This window comes from Cucumis sativus, chromosome 5 (assembly GCF_000004075.3).
Source record: "Cucumis sativus cultivar 9930 chromosome 5, Cucumber_9930_V3, whole genome shotgun sequence".
Lineage (NCBI taxonomy): Eukaryota > Viridiplantae > Streptophyta > Magnoliopsida > Cucurbitales > Cucurbitaceae > Cucumis > Cucumis sativus.
Window position 1 is genome coordinate 4701123 of NC_026659.2, and position 16956 is coordinate 4718078.

The window sequence follows — 16956 nt, forward strand, 5'->3', positions numbered from 1 at the left end:
TTGGATTCATGGAAACGGAGTAGTAACTTCAACACTGCATCAGTGCTTCAAATTTTATCAGGACGGTGTAAAGAAGGTTGAAGCCGACTCTAATCCATTCTCAGAAGCTGAGTCTCACTTCGCAGATGCAAAGTTTTATTCAAAGAATAATAATATTTTAGAAGTTTTGCCTGCAGAAACCCCTCTTACAAAAGGAGAAGATAATTCACAACTGAAATCACTCGCAACCACAGAACCACATGAAAGTGCGAGAACCTTTAACTCTGGAAAGGGTGAAGCATACACTAGCAGCACAAAGGGTATGATCTTGAAGGATGAAAATGCTGCAAACACACCAGTTTTGCGTTATGTCCCTCTGTCAAGGCGCAAGAAAGGCGAATCACCATTCATGGAGTCTCCAAAAGGTTTGAAAGTTGGTGACATCGAAATCATAAAAGAAAGCTTCACTACACCACTAACTAAGATAGCGAAGCAGAGGTAAAGGTAGATCTGGTGGAAGCAAACTTGCCCCAAAGGCGAACGAAAGACGGATTCGACCCCAAGGCTTACAAATTGATGGCGAAAGCAGGTTATGACTTCACAGCTCACACCGAGTTTAAAAGCTTGGAAATTCATGACCGACCTGAGCTCTCCTCAACTCAAAAGAAGCTTCTACGGGAAGGACATTCTATACCCGTGTCGAGAAAAGGACTCGGATACAAGTCGCCAGAACCGATCCGTATAACTAAAAAGGGGAAGGAAAAAGTGGTTGACATCAATCATATAACTATAGAGGAGGATGACAATACTGACGTAAAAGAAGGTGATAATCAGAGAATCTCAGTATTTGATCGAATTAGACCATCTGTTGCACGTCCCGTAGTATTTGAAAGGCTAAGCATGACAGAGGCAGAAAGAGAAAGGCTCCAGTCAGTACCAAACCTTGAGAGACATTCGGTCTTTCGAAGGCTAACTACGACTCCCATAAAGGAAGAAAGCACATGCCATGCCTTGACAACTACAAGACCATCAGCCTTTGAAAGGCTAGGTGTGTCTAAAAAGAAAAATGTACAAGCACCCCGTGCTCCGATTTTTAATCATCTCGGGATAAAGGATCACACGACAACATTGATTCCAACATAGATACAAAGAAGAAGGAACCAATGTCTCGTGTGAAAGTTTGGCGTCGAATTAAGCATACAGATGTCGAGAATTATCGTAGTAAGAAGTTTCCTTGCGAGACAAAGGAAAATGGAGAAATTCATAGCAACGTTCCTTCTCGCATGAAAAGAAAAACTTTTGTTACTCTCAATACAAGTCAAGGTTCGTTAAAGGTAAAAAGACATGATGTTATACTAACGAATCCTGAAAAAGAAGGGTCGGAACAAGGGGAAGGTGAAACTTCATGTCATCACATCACCATTATTGAGGAATCAGAGACTGGAACTCATGAAGAAGACGCAGAAAATGCCCCACAAAGTTTAGAGGATGGTGGTCAATCTACTGTAGACGAGCTAAAAGAGGTGAACCTTGGTACAATAGAGGAACCACGTCCGACTTTCATTAGTGCGTCCCTCTCTAACGAAGAGGTGGATAAATATATGAGTTTGCTCACCGAATACAGGGACATCTTTGCGTGGTCGTACAAGGAGATGCCAGGACTTGACCCAAAAGTAGCAGTCCATCATCTTGCAATTAAACCGGATATCGACCGATTAAACAAGCACAACGACGTTTTCGACCGGAGCTTATCCCTCAAATCGAGGTGGAAGTCAACAAGTTGATCGAAGCAGGATTCATTCGCGAGGTCAAATATCCAACGTGGATAGCAAACATTGTCCCTGTTAGAAAAAAAATGGACAACTTCGCGTTTGTGTAGACTTTCGCGATCTGAATAATGCATGCCCTAAAGATGATTTTCCCTTGCCCATCACCGAAATCATGGTTGATGCAACTACTGGACACGAGGCGTTGTCGTTTATGGATGGGTCGTCTGGATATAATCAAATACGGATGGCCCTCTCAGATGAAGAAATGACAGCTTTCAGAACTCCAAAGGGAATATACTGTTACAAGGTGATGCCCTTTGGATTGAAAAATGCCGGCGCTACTTATCAACGTGCCATGCAGAAAGTGTTTGATGATATGTTGCACAGGTATGTTGAATGTTATGTTGATGATCTTGTAGTCAAAACAAAGAGACGACAAGACCATTTGAAGGATCTAAAAGTCGTGTTTGATCGCTTGCGAAAATATCAGCTAAGGATGAACCCTCTCAAGTGTGCGTTTGGTGTAACTTCAGGAAAATTTCTTGGCTTCATTGTAAGGCATCGAGGGATCGAAATAGACCAGTCCAAGATTGATGCCATTCAGAAGATGTCAAGACCTAAAAGTTTGCATGACCTAAGAAGTCTCCAAGGACGATTGGCTTACATCCGAAGGTTCATCTCTAACTTGGCCGGTCGGTGTCAACCTTTTCAAAAGTTGATGAGAAAAGGAGAAAATTTTGTGTGGGATGAAGCTTGTCAGAACGCTTTTGATAGCATAAAGAAATACTTGCTTACTCCCCAGTGCTGGGAGCTCCAGTACCTGACAAACCACTAATATTGTACATTGCTGCACAAGAAAGGTCCTTAGGAGCATTACTGGCACAAGAAGAGGTAAAGGGAAAGGAGCGTTCTCTCTACTATCTAAGCAGAACATTAATTGGGGCTGAAGTTAACTATTCTCCTATCGAAAAGATGTGTCTTGCACTTTTCTTTGCCATTGATAAGTTGAGGCATTATATGCAGGCCTTCACGGTTCATCTAGTGGCAAAAGCAGACCCTATAAAGTATGTTCTATCCAGGCCAATCATCGCTGGACGCTTAGCCAAATGGGCGGTTCTACTCCAACAATATGACATTGTCTATATTCCCCAAAAGGCGATAAAAGGACAAGCGCTAGCAGACTTTTTAGCAGACCACCCAATTCCTTCGGATTGGAAGTTATGTGATGACCTACCAGACGATGAGGTTTTCTTCACAGAAGTTATGGAACCTTGGACTATGTACTTCGATGGTGCAGCTCGAAGAAGTGGTGCGGGGGCAGGCATTGTCCTCATTTCTCCTGAGAAGCATATGTTGCCTTATAGCTTTGCACTTTCCGAATTGTGTTCAAACAATGTGGCTGAATATCAGGCTTTGATAATTGGCCTTCAAATAGCATTAGAAATCGGAGTGTCATTCATAGAGGTCTATGGTGATTCAAAATTGATAATCAATCAACTCTCGCTTCAATATGACGTGAAACATGAAGACTTGAAAGCCATATTTTTGCTTATGCTCGACAATTGATGGAAAAGTTTGATAATGTGATGTTAGAACATGTCCCTAGAGTAGAAAATAAGAGAGCGGATGCATTGGCAAATTTAGCCACGGCCTTGACCATGCCAGATGATGTAACTCTGAACATACCACTTTGTCAACGATGGATTATACCCCAGTTAGGCCTGAATGTCAGGAAGTGAACATGGCAACATCCTATTTTGATTGATGAAGAAGATTGGCGTCAACCCATCATAGAGTATCTTGAACATGGAAAGCTTCCAAAGGATTCTCGTCATAAAATTGAGATACGAAGAAGGGCAGCACACTTCATTTATTACAAGGGAACTTTATATCGCCGTTCTCTTGAAGGGCTCTTCCTTCGATGTCTCGGAAAGGAAGATTCGGTAAAAGCTCTAAAGGAAGTACATGCAGGTGTTTGTGGAGCACATCAATCGGGACCAAAGCTTCAATTCCAGCTAAGAAGAATGGGCTACTACTGGCCTAGATGATGATCCAAGATTCAATAGACTATGTGAAGAAGTGTGAGCCTTGTCAATACCATGCAAACTTCATACACCAACCTCCAGAACCTCTTCATCCAACTGTGGCTTCTTGGCCTTTTGAGGCTTGGGGACTCGATCTGGTTGGCCCCATTACACCAAAATCATCAGCAGGACATTCTTATATCCTAGCAGCAACAGATACTATTTTTCAAGGTGGGCTGAGGCCATTTCATTGAGAGAAGCCAAGAAGGAGAACGTGGCAGACTTTATTCGAACACACATCATCTATCGATACGGTATTCCACATCGAATCGTGACGGATAATGGAAAGCAATTCTCCAATAGTATGATGGACAAGTTATGTGAAAAATTCAAATTCAAGCAATATAAGTCATCCATGTACAACGCAGCTGCGAATGGACTAGCAGAAGCATTCAACAAAACATTGTGTAATCTTTTAAAGAAAATTGTCTCCAAGTCAAAGAGGGATTGGCAAGAAAAGATCGGCGAGGCATTATGGGCTTATCGACGACTCATCGCACCCCTACAGGGGTTACACCATATTCGCTTGTTTACGGTGTGGAGGCTGTCCTTCCTCTCGAAAGGGAAATTCCGTCACTAAGAATGGCAGTACAAGAGGGATTGACTACCGAAGATAATGTGAAGTTACGTCTTCAAGAATTAGAAGCACTTGACGAAAAGCGATTAGAGGCTCAGCAAGCATTGGAATGTTATCAAGCGAGAATGTCCAAAGCTTTTGATAAACACGTTAAACCTCGCTCCTTTCAAGTCGGTGATCTAGTACTTGCCGTAAGGAGACCGATCATCACAACAAGGCATACAGGAAATAAGTTCACACCTAAATGGGATGGACCTTACATTGTTAAAGAAGTTTATACAAATGGCGCATACAAGATCGTTGATCAAGACGGACTACGAATTGGCCCAATCAATGTTTGAAGGCTTCATCGATGCTGCAGCTCCAGCTCTTTGAGAGGATAACGATGGTACAACTTTGATAGGACGACGATCGGGCAGCTCTGCCTTCGCTCTCCAAGATGAAAACGACAGTGTAACATCGTTTCTGCTCTTGAAGAAGATCATGCAATGCTAAAGCTTTAACCTCTGCTTCATCTTCAGCTTATTGCAACGAAGAGGATTCATCTTCATCTTCTCTAAGTTTTGCAATCGAAGATGATTCATCTTCATCTGCTCTAAGGTGTCGCAAGTGAGAGGATTCATCTTTGTCTCCTCCATGTGTTACAACCGAGATGATTCATCTTCATCTTCACCTAGAGTCGCAATCAAGAAGATTCATTTTCATCTTCTCTCAGGTGTAACAACCGAAGATGATTCATCTTCATCTGCTCTAAGGTGTCGCAAGTGAGAGATTCATCTTTGTCTTCTCCTATGTGTTGCAACCGAGAGGATTCATCTTCATCTTCTCCTAAGAATTGCAACTGAGAAGATTCACCTTCATCTTCTTCTAGGTGCTACAACCGAGAGGATTCATTTTCATCTTCTCATTGGAATTGCAACTGAGAAGATTCATCTTCATCTTCTCCTAAGAGTCGCAACCGAAAGATTCACCTTCATCTTCTTTCAGGTGTCGCAACAAAGAAGATTCATCTTCATCTCTTTTAGGAGTTGCAACCAAAGAGAATTCATCTTCATCTTCTTTCATATATCGTAGCCGGAAGGATTCACCTTCATCTTCTTCTAGGCTGCTACAATCAAAGATGATTCATCTTCATCTTCTCTATATGTCATAGCTGAGAAGATTCATCTTCATCTCTCCAGGTGCTGCATCGAAAATGATTCATCTTCTCTCATATTCATAGCCGAGAGGATTCATCTTCATCTTCTCCCATATGTCATAGCCGAGAGGATTTATCTTCATCTTCTCCCAGGTGCTGCAATTGAATAGGATTCATCTTCATCTCCTCCCATATGTCATAGTCGAGAGGATTCATCTTCATCTTCTCTCATATGTCATAGCTGAGAGGATTCATCTTCATCTTCTTCCAAGTGCTGCAACTGAAGAGAATTCATCTTCATCTCCTTTCATATGTCATAGCCGAGAGGATTCATCTTCATCTTCTCTCATATGTCATAGTGAGGAGATTCATCTTCATCTTCTTCCAAGTGCTGCAACTGAAGAGAATTCATCTTCATCTCCTCCCATATGTCATAGCCGAGAGGATTCATCTTCATCTTCTCCTATATGTCGTAGCTGAGAGTATCCATCTTTATCATCTAACAGGTGTCGCAACCCGGCCGATGGAATTCATTTTCATCAGCTCTAAAGTGTCGCAAGCTAGATGATTCATCTTCATCTTCTCCTAGTACCACAACCAAGAAAGAAAGAAAAAAAAAGGAGAAGCAGAAGAAGAAAGAAGAAAATGATGAGAGAAGAAGGAAGAGAAGAAAAAAAAAAAAAAAGCAAAAGAAAGAAGAAAAAAAAAAAAACAAAACAAAAAGAAAGAAAACAAAAAAAAAACAAAAAGAAGAAGAAGAAGAAAAACAAAAAAGAAAGAAGCAAAAGAAAAAAACAAAAGATAGAAGAATAAGAAGAAGAGAAAAAAAAAAACGAAGAAGCTCAATTGGTGATAACGAAGATCGAAGCCGACGATGAAGAGTCGATCTCTCCTACTAGGGCGATAGATCTGACGGCAAAAGCCCGACGTCCCTAGAAGAAGCTCAACAAAGTCATTTCTGCAAACGAAGATCGAAGCCCGACGATGACAGAGTCGATTCTCCTACTAGGGCGATAGATCTGACGGCAAAAGCCCGATCGTCCTAGAAGAAGCTCAACAAAGTCATTTCTGCAAACGAAGATTGAAGCCCGACGATGACAGAGTCGATAAGGGCGATAGATCTGACGGCAAAAGCCGATCGTCCCTAGAAGAAGCTCAACAAAGTCATTTTCTGCAAACGAAGATCGAAGCCCGGCAATGACAGAGTCGATCTCTCCTACTAGGGCGATAGATCTGACGGCAAAGCCGATCGTCCTAGAAAGTCAACAAAGTCATTTCTGCAAACGAAGATGAAGCCGACGATGACAGAGTCGATCTCTCCAACTAGGCGATAGATTCTGACGGCAAAAGCCCGATCGTCCCTAGAAGAAGCTCAACAAAGTCATTTCTGCAAACGAAGATCGAAGCCGCGATGACAGAGTCGATCTCTCTCTACTAGGGCGATAGATCTGACGGCAGAAGCCGATCGTCCTAAAAGAAGCTCGACAAAGTCATTCCTGCAAAAAAAAAAAAACAAAACAAAAACAAAACACAAAAAAAAAACAAACAAAAAAAAAACAAAAGAAAAAAAAAAAACACACACACAACAAAAAAAAAAGAGAGAGAAAAAAAAAGAGAAAGGGAGAAGAAAAGTTTTCTATACCTTTCTGCCGATTTGATGAGAATAAGCGTTGGATGAGGTATAAGTGAGTAGGGTATGAGTCTATTTATAAGCCCAACAATCCAATTCCTAAAAGGATTAGAATGATATTTAATTATTTTTTAAAAAAAACAAATCCAATTCCTAAAAGGAATAGGAATGAATTTTTAAAAATATATATATATAAGAAAAGATAATCCAATTATCTTATTTTATTTTAAATTATTTCTTTTTTGGATAAATCTCAAGTTTAACTTTTATTGAGATATTTAAAATATTTAAAAATTCAACATTTTTAAAAATATACATATATATATAAAATATTTCATTCAAAATTCAAGTTAAATTAACTTGCATATATGACTCCTTTTTATCATGAAATTTAATCGAGCTAAATCCAACTTTACCTAAGATTGAGGACCTGATTTTTTTTATCTCAAATTAAAATTGGTCATTCCAATTCTTATGCATCCCAAGATAAATTAAGGTACGGTAGAAACCTTATCCTTATTTCAAAATTAAAATTTTGGTTATATTCAAATTTACTTTTAAAAAAAAATCATCAATATTAATTTTTTTTTCCCTCAAATAAAATTAAGTGGGAAATAAAACTTTGAATTTTTTTTTTTTTAAGGTTTGGCCATATTCCAACCCTTATTTTAAATTTAAATCAAACTCACGTACTAAATTCATAGTTTGATTAATTTGATATGTGAATTGAGTAAAAAAAAAAAAAAAGGCTCGTACTTTGACTTCAAATTTATCTTTTCGAGATTCATTCACCATATACGTGCATAAATCTCGAAAAGGGGCATTTGTTGAATAAGAAATTTGAGACCAATCACAAGTTGCCACATTTATTAAAGTTAATGATGAAAAGTACAAATAATTAAATTTGGACTAATTAAAATTGACCATGCCCCAAAATTAAAGAGTTAAAATAAATAATTGGTCATTCTAATAATGCACATGTTTTCATATTAATCGTTGGATTAAGTTAATCATTTAGTTCAATTAAGCCAAAAAAATAAGCTTAATTGAGCCAAAGACTAAATATAACCTAAGTCCATATGGTTGAGCCCATGGGTCTGGTCTATGGACCAACCAAGTTCAAACCCATAAAGCCCACAGTGAACTCTATAAATAGAGGAATTCTCCTCATTTGCAGGGTTGGAAAATTTTGACTCTGAAGATCTAGAGAGAATTCTTCCAAGAGCTAGAAGACTCCTAACTTCTGAAGTTGACCACCCTCGAAGATTGAAGCTGCTTTGAAGATACAAACTTTCTTCCAAGACTCCAACTTCAAGAACATCACGTGCTCCGCTTCCTCAAATCAAAGCGTAAGCATTCAATCCAACTTGAAGAACATCACGTGCTCCGCTTCTCCAAATCAAGCGTAGACGTTCAACAACTTCAAGAACATCACGTGCTCCGCTTCTCCAAATCAAGCGTAGACGTTCAACAAACTCAAGAACATCACGTGCTCCGCTTCTCCAAATCAAGCGTAGACGTTCAACAAACTTCAAGAACATCACGTGCTCGCTTCTCCAAATCAAGCGTAGACGTTCAAACAAACTTCAAGAACATCACGTGCTCCGCTTCCTCCAAATCAGCGTAGACATACAGTTGAGAGAGAGATCAGAGGATCAAATTCTAGAGATTGAACCGCATCGCATCAAATCAACAAAAACAAATCAACCCAAGTTCAAGTCCACGAATTAAATTTCTCCGGAAATCTCGTGCGAACACTCACAATAAAAAGATTGAAGATAATGAATTTTGTTATTTTTCAGAAAATAAATAAAAAAAGAAAAGAAGAGATGACTTAAATAAATGGAAATTAAGGAGATACCTAGCTCTTAAAAATTTTTTTGAAAGGAAAATACTTGAGGATGAATTATGAAGAAAAGATTTGAAGAGGACACACCTTAAAAAGAGGGGTGATGATATCTCCTAAAAAAAATACTATATATATAAATAAAAGTGACATTTTTTAAAATAATAAAATAAATTAAAATATTTATCAGTAGCATAGAAATTGATAGATTTCTATTACTATCTTTATCAATGCCACCGGTGAAGCATCAGTGTCTATCAATATCGGTTATTTTTTGCAATTTCTCTAAATAAAATAACAGTGAAAAAAAAATTAGAAAATATTTATAAATATTGAAAATTTTTAGTTTCCATTAATAGTCTTAGATATCAGTTATTAGTGTCTATATAGAAATGGATTGTATGTCTACTGTGATATATAAAAGTAAAATTTTGCTTATACTTATACATAACTAGTGAGCACATTTTATTTTATTGTATTAATTGAAAATCTATAGTATATATAAAAGTTTGGATGATGAGAAATTTTTTATGACATTTCCGCCCTTCTATTGTATTATTTTCTATTATTGCTTTGGTAACAATTTTGTCTTTTCCGTTTCTTATTTTGATGGTAATTGAAAGAATAAATGAGATGATTTTATAAATACATTAAATTTATTAGGTTAATTATGACCTATGAACCACTCATAGTTTAAGGAAACCGAAAGTCAATAATTCATTTTCTTCTTTTTATCTTGTTCTATTTGAAATTATGCTAATTGAAAAAGAAATTAGATGATTTATAAATACCTTATTTGATAATTATGCTAATGGTAAATTTGTAAGTTAGGAATACCAAAAGTTTATCCAACTTTTAAATGCAAAGAATTAATAACTAAATCGATTAACTAATATAATTAACAAACTTTTAGAAATTCTTAAATAGCATCAATTAGTTGAGTTTTGAATTCTATAAAGACTCATTTTTCTACCTCCCAAGTTTGCAAACAAATTGGATAGCATTCAACAACCAAAATTTTCTTTGTTTGCATGTTTCTAACCCTATAGTTTCAAGGTAAGCTTTTTTTTTTTTTTTTTTTTTCTTTCTCTCTTTTTAATTTATATATATATATTTTAGTTGTGGTAAGCTTTGATATATGGGTTTGTTTTAAAATTATATCTTTCGAAAATCTTTTACATTTCATCACTATGTAAATCTTTTAAAATTATATCTTTCGAAAATCTTTTACATTTCATCACTATGTTTCAAGTTGATATATAAAAAGTACACTTTAGAACATTTTTATTAATCGTTGAGTGTCTAATAATCAATCTATCGACCAAAGGCTAGACTGATCAAATTGAGAGGCTTCTACATTTGGTCTAATATGTAAATCCATAGGTGTACCAGTAAAAGTGAAAGTATATTCGAAGGTCCATACAAACAACAATAGAACAAGACCCACTAATAGAAAAATACATTCTTGAATGATAGCTATTTGGTAGTGATTTATGAAATAATTGTTAAAAAAATCCCATCAATTGTCACGTGTTTAAGAATATCTATATGTACTTGTATAAGAAGAAAAACTTTGTGTTTGCCACGTATCTTGATTTGTATGCTTATTCCATTATCAACTTTCTTTTCTAAAAGTTTATAAAATTTAGTATATAGAAAACTAATGTAATATAATTAATTCATTTTTTTAACGATGACAAAGTAGAATTGTCTAACAATCAGTGTAGCAATCAATTTTTAAAAACTATTTATTGAGTTAATTTTAAACAACGGTTGGAAGGAAAATTAATCCAAAGAAAATGTTGTTATCCTAAAAAATAATCTAGCTAATGAAATGAAAACAAAACACAAATATCAAGTGTTAAGGACTAATATCTTTAAAAGATCCACAGAATAAAATGTTGGAGGTGACGACTACCTCTAATGTTAAAAAGAAAAATTAGATTTAAAATCTAAATTTGATTTTATTTTTAGCAAATTTAGATTTTTTAATAAAAATAAAGAAATAAAAGCAATAATTAAATGCCTAATATCATACTCTTCTCTTCGCACAAAATATTTTTAAAAAAAATATCACTTGACAATTTTTTATTTGACCGTTGTATTATTTAATATTTTAAAAGCAATAATGAAATGTCGTGTTACTTAATATGGTATCAAAACTCATAAACTCAAATATATACATTCCGTCTAAAAGATAAAAATTAGTATCCTATTAAAAAACAGTGTACCCAAAACACACGATCCCATCTTATTTTGTCGCGAAAGTGAAACAAGAAGCCTAATCTGAAAGCAAATTTGAGCTCCACAACATTTGAGTTTGGTTGAAAAAAGCAATATAGACCATATACATAAATACATATAACATATGGCTTGGATATCTCTTTAAAAAAAGATAGTATTCACATTTTGTTTCTCAATGTGTTTACACCAATTCTTTTTGTTATTTTGTAATTCTTCCAACATTTGATTGTATTCATCGATACTTCTTTTATATGATTCTGTGTTAGGATATGAAAAAACAGTAACAATATCGTAGCTCTTAGAAGATCGAAAACAGAGAAATTATTATTATTATATATAGCCTTAAGTGACATAAATACAAAAGTTAGAAACATATTTTGGTTGAAATATAAATATATATATAAGAGATCATCATACAAAAGCACAATTATGCAAGTTGTTTTAGATATATAACTCATCAATTTTTCTCCTCTTTTGCAACATTGAGCGCGAGGAAATCTTGACTCGATTGAACTGTTGTTGTGGTCTTCATTTGTTGCTCACAAGGTGTCATGTTATCACATTCAGAGTTCAAAACTGGAGGTTCATCTTGGCTTTTCCCCCATAAAACCATGTACAGGCCACATATTATGATCACTACTCCAATCATCCTGCATCATGAAAGTCATTAGTAATATAGGTTTTAATTATTTAATTTTCCCCATTTGGGAATAACTAAGAATGTTATTTGTTGTACCTTCCCAAAAACATAATCTCAGACAAGATGAAGAAGCTCATGATCGCAACAAGAATCATGGCTAGAGGATTGAATGAAGCGAAAAAAACTGGCCCTTTTGTTTGCATTACCACTCCTTGAATATAATACGTTACCCCTGAACATATTACTCCCTGCAACACAATATAAGCAAGGATTAAAATATGCGGCGAGATACGTTATTTGATAGGGCAGAAACTATCGATAAGCAAAGAATGGAAAGAAAAGAAAATGGTCATAGACTGTGTGGTTCCACTTTCAATATATCAGTAAAATTGAAATTTTGAAATCAATATCGTTTTTTTAGTAACATTGTGTTAATTCCACTTTCAAAGGATAGATACTTACAGAATAAACCACAGCTAGAAGCTGGCTATCAAAGTGCAAAGCCCAAGCAGAAACGTTCCCTCTCTCAATGACCAAAGCCACCCCAAAACCTCCAATGGTGCCCACCAAGCATATCAATGTCGTAAGCGACAGATCGGCGGGGTACTCTTTCAATGTAATCGCCTAATTACGCCAACGATATCGACTTATTAAGTTAGCATGGCATCTAATCTAATTATTCAATAATCTAACAATTATTTCTATTATTGAAAAAAAAAGTTTTTTAAAAAAATTTATTTATATATACCTGAAGAGTGATGAAAGCTGCCCAACAAACGCAGCCAGTTGTAATCATGAGGAAGCCAACGATTTGATTTTGGTGATCTGGAGAAGCAGCTGATAAAGAAGAAGAAGCTGAGACCTGATTTGGTAACTTTGTCCATGGTAGATTCAACATTGGGCCTCTTATGAATGTCATAATCATGGCTCCTCCAACTGTTACTATTGTTCCTAAGATTTTTGCTTGGCTTCCCCTTTTCATAATCTTCACTTTCTCAAGCCTGTTTCATTATACAAAAATATTCATATAAACCATGTTATGAATTATTCTTCTTCTTAGTGAAAAATGTGTTTAATTTGTACTCCAACTTAACGATCACTGTATATAATTGAAGACTTTTTATGGATTTGAATCTCACTCTAATTGTTCTTTTGATGCTATATTTAAACAAAACAAAAAAAAAAACCAAAAAACATAGATTACAATTTGAATGGACTTCAAATCAAATACTAAGATTGGTTGTGAAGTAAAATATAATAAATATTGAAAATAAAAGAAAAAACAATATAAAAAAGGCAAAAAAGAAAAAGAAAAGAAGTTAAAAATGCACCACATGCTTGAAGTCTTACTCATCCTTTAATATTTGAATAATACAATTTTTGTAGAAATACTCATATATAACTTTATATTATATAACTTATAATATAAAGTTTAATCCCTAAATACTTTTTATTTTATAGAAAAGGCTTAATTTTTGTTTTTATTGCTCACTAGGTTTCTGTTCTTTCCGTTCCTTAACGATAAGTTGAACTTTTTTTTCTTTTGTCTATTTGATTTTTAGATTTAATTTTTTTTTAATTTCGTAGTTCACCATCCTTAATCCCATTGAGACAAAAAAAAAAATCTCTAAACTTACATATTTACTAAGTACTTTTAAGTCTTATTGGTTTTATGTTGACAATCAATTATCAATAATTTTTTAAAAAAATGAATATTAAACTTTAGGAACATATTAAAAACTTAATTAATAGTTTCGATTCTAATAAACTAACAATGAATTGTACTTTAGTTATCTTCTTCTAAAAACAAAAACCGTATCAAACTTAGTTGAACTAGTATAGTTTTTTCTAAATAGATAAATATTGAAAATAAATTAGATTCTGTTTTCTATAAACAAAAAACCAAAAACAAACGTGCGAATAAACTTTTAGCACAGCAAATTCTCATTATTATAGCTAAAATAAGAAAAGTTAACATGTGTCCATTTTTTTATTCTAAATAATATTTTAATTTTAAAATATAAAATATTGTTTTATCAAATGTGTATTTCTAAAAAAATTAATATAAAACACTCCAAAATAGTACCTTAATACTAATTTGATATACAAAATAATTGGCATCACCAAGTCATTGGGTATGATGAAGATGTGACGAGTCCATTTGAATAAAATATTTTTTTAAAAACCATTTCTATTTAGATATTTTTAATAAAAATTGTTTAATTTTTTTTAAAATTATTTTGACGTTGATCGTATCCTCGTAGTTTTTAAAATTAAACACTTAAAAGTTAAACCAAAGGTACCCTTCATTTAATTAATTGAAATGTTTGAATGAACAACTCCACTTATCTCTCACCTTTACCATCTTGTTTAACCAAAAGTACTTTGGAGACTACAGACCAAAGTGGATGCACCAAAGTGTGTTTCCAAAAACTCTGGTCAGTGTCAATTAAGACATACATAATCTCGTAAAAAGGTTGAAAGAAAAGTTTAGATATAGTGAAAGTATACCTGCAAGCCCAAGCCATGAGGAAAACAAAAGCTGGCAAAACATTGCACATCGCAGCAGCAAAGGTTGCTGTTGTGTACTTCATACCCGTATAGTACAAGTTTTGATCAATCACTGGCCTAAGTACAATTCATAAACGTTTTTGATTAAGAATATGAATAAAAGATTCTTTAAATGACCCATTATTCGTGCTTAAGAATATGACCCATTATTCGTATCTTTTTCATAAAAGGATTTGAATAGAAGATTAAATTTAAGCTATTATATTCGATAATTTTTCTTTTGTTTAATTAAACTAAATTCTTTAAATCACTTTTTTTCTTTTTTTTCTTTTTTGTAAATGGATATTGATTACAAGTAAAAAATGTACATATGCTAGAAATATAAATAAAGAAAGTAATTTTGATTGTAACTTAAAACTTTATATTAGTTCAAAATTAAAAGAAGTGAAATGAAATTGTCACACATTAAGTTAAGCTTCTTACTCTAAGAAACCCAGAAGCAAAATTTTGAACAACAATGAAAAGGTCATCTTTGTCCTTGCCTTCCTGCATGCAAAAACACCAAAAACACTCAACCTTTTTGTAGAGAGAGAGAGATTATTCAATGTTTGTTGACTTTTGTTGCCATTAAAAGCAAACATAAGAAACTATTAAACGAAAAAACAAGTTATTAATAATAGCTAATACATAAAATATTGGTTTGGTTAAGATAATTGGATACTTGTTAATAACCACTCAAATATTCCACTTTGATACATAAATCACTGCAGTCTCGTACTAGCAAAACTCAACCTACACCACACATCTAAATATATTAAAAAAGTAAATTCAAAACTACTTTTAATTCATCTTCATCTCTTTTCGAACTTTTTCTTCTTCTTTCTCCAGTTCTTCATCTCTCCTTCTCACTGATGAAATTCAAAGCTAAACCATACTGATTGGAGATGTAGACGTTTTAGGCCATGTAGTAAGTATGGTTAATCAGAATTCTTTCAATGTTTGTTTGGATTGATTTTTCAAAATATTTTTAAAACACTTTTTTTAGCAAGAAAGTCAATCCAAATATCTGTCCTTAATAAGTAATCTAGACAATAGAAACAAAAGAGAACGAAGGAATGAATAAGAAAAGACGACCTCTCAAAGATAATGGCGAAAGGAGCAATGACGAGAGTAGCAGCAACTTGACGATAAGCCACAAAAACATGTTGGCTCATTCCTTTATCCAAAGCTGATTTTGTAAGAATCGCCATTCCAGCGTAACCAAATTGCACGAAAATAACTCCGAAATACGGCTTGGCAGAACGCAAAAACCTTATAAAAGACTCCATTTCTTTTACTGCACCTTCAATATCTCTTCTCTCTCTCTCTCTATGGATATACCGATACACACACCATGGAGAAACTAGGCCTCAAATATAATGTGGTTTTATAGAAGTGTTTTTGATAGAAGAATAATAATATAAGGCCAAATCCAGGGACTCCACTAAAAAGCAGCTTATATAAAGCTGAGAGAAGAGAAGAAGGGGATTTGTTAAAGAATCATCAATATTATTAATGCACACTTAAAAACACAGAGAGTTACAAGAGAAGATGGTTTCCACATGTGTAAAGTTAAGTACCACCAATTTTTCCTTTGTTTCTATTTTCTTTGTGCTGACGAAGGGATAGATATATATTGTGAGTGCGCTGAAATTGAAGTGCAATAAACATTATTTAGGTTTTTACATTTATATATATTATTATCTTATAAGTTTACAAATATGTAAATTCGAAATGAACAAACAAAAATCGTTGACAATCGAATATCTTGTTTAATGTTTACAACTACTGTTAATGTATGTGTATGTGTATGCACATATGCACATATATGCACATATGCACATGTGTTAGTGTATGATGGTAATGGGGATAGAATAATTTTTTTGTAGTCATTTCTATGAATAATTTTTTAAATTAGTATAGTCATTCCTGTCAATATTTGTTTCCATTAATAGATGATGGTAATGGGGATAGAATAATAGTAAATAGTGAGTTGGTCATTTGGAAAATATATTTTTTTTGTACGGACAATTATCATTAAATTTGATCAAATATTTACAATATATAGCAAAATTTTAGATTTTATCAATGATAGTCATTAATATGCTTTTATGAATAACATTGATAGAAATTGATAGAAGTTTATGAGTGACTATCATTGATATAATCTAAAATTTTGTTATAGCTCGTAAATGTTTTAATTTATTTTGTTATTTTTAAAAATACTCATTTTTATTCCATTCTTTTAAAATTTAGGATCTTTTTATGTAGGCCAGCTAGGGTGTATTTAGAGAAAAAGAAAATTATATATAGTCCTTTTATATCAAACCTTATTCAATTGCACGTGGAGTTGATAAAATAAAATAATATATAATTTAAAGTATGATTAAATTGTCGAATTGAAATGAATATGTATACATATATATATTGTTAGGATGAAAAAGTGATTAGTACTTATTTTGTTAGGTATGAAGCTCAAGCTATAAGGTTGGTCATTAA

At 33.9% G+C, this 16956-nt stretch overlaps 1 protein-coding gene across 1 annotated transcript; it reads right to left on the reverse strand.

Moving 5' to 3' along the window:
* Positions 1 to 11565: 11565 nt before the first annotated feature.
* Positions 11566 to 16042, reverse strand: LOC101222086 (WAT1-related protein At2g39510). Its single transcript, XM_004141805.3, has 7 exons — positions 15553 to 16042; positions 14902 to 14964; positions 14419 to 14535; positions 12656 to 12908; positions 12370 to 12531; positions 12004 to 12155; positions 11566 to 11917 (listed from the first exon to the last, which is right to left on the reverse strand). Exons 1-7 carry the CDS (start codon positions 15744 to 15746, stop codon positions 11725 to 11727), a joined length of 1134 nt encoding a protein of 377 aa, XP_004141853.1. The 5' UTR covers positions 15747 to 16042; the 3' UTR covers positions 11566 to 11724.
* Between the last annotated feature and the right edge of the window lie 914 nt (positions 16043 to 16956).

Excerpts from the sequence above, each read along its gene's own strand:
- LOC101222086 (XM_004141805.3), bottom strand. The coding sequence starts at position 15,746 with ATGGAGTCTTTTATAAGGTTTTTGCGTTCTGCCAAGCCGTATTTCGGA. Across the intron at positions 14,965-15,552 it reads TTCGCCATTATCTTTGAGAG|GAAGGCAAGGACAAAGATGA; the intron begins GTCGTCTTTTCT and ends TTTTGCATGCAG. Across the intron at positions 14,536-14,901 it reads TTGCTTCTGGGTTTCTTAGA|GCCAGTGATTGATCAAAACT; the intron begins GTAAGAAGCTTA and ends AATTGTACTTAG.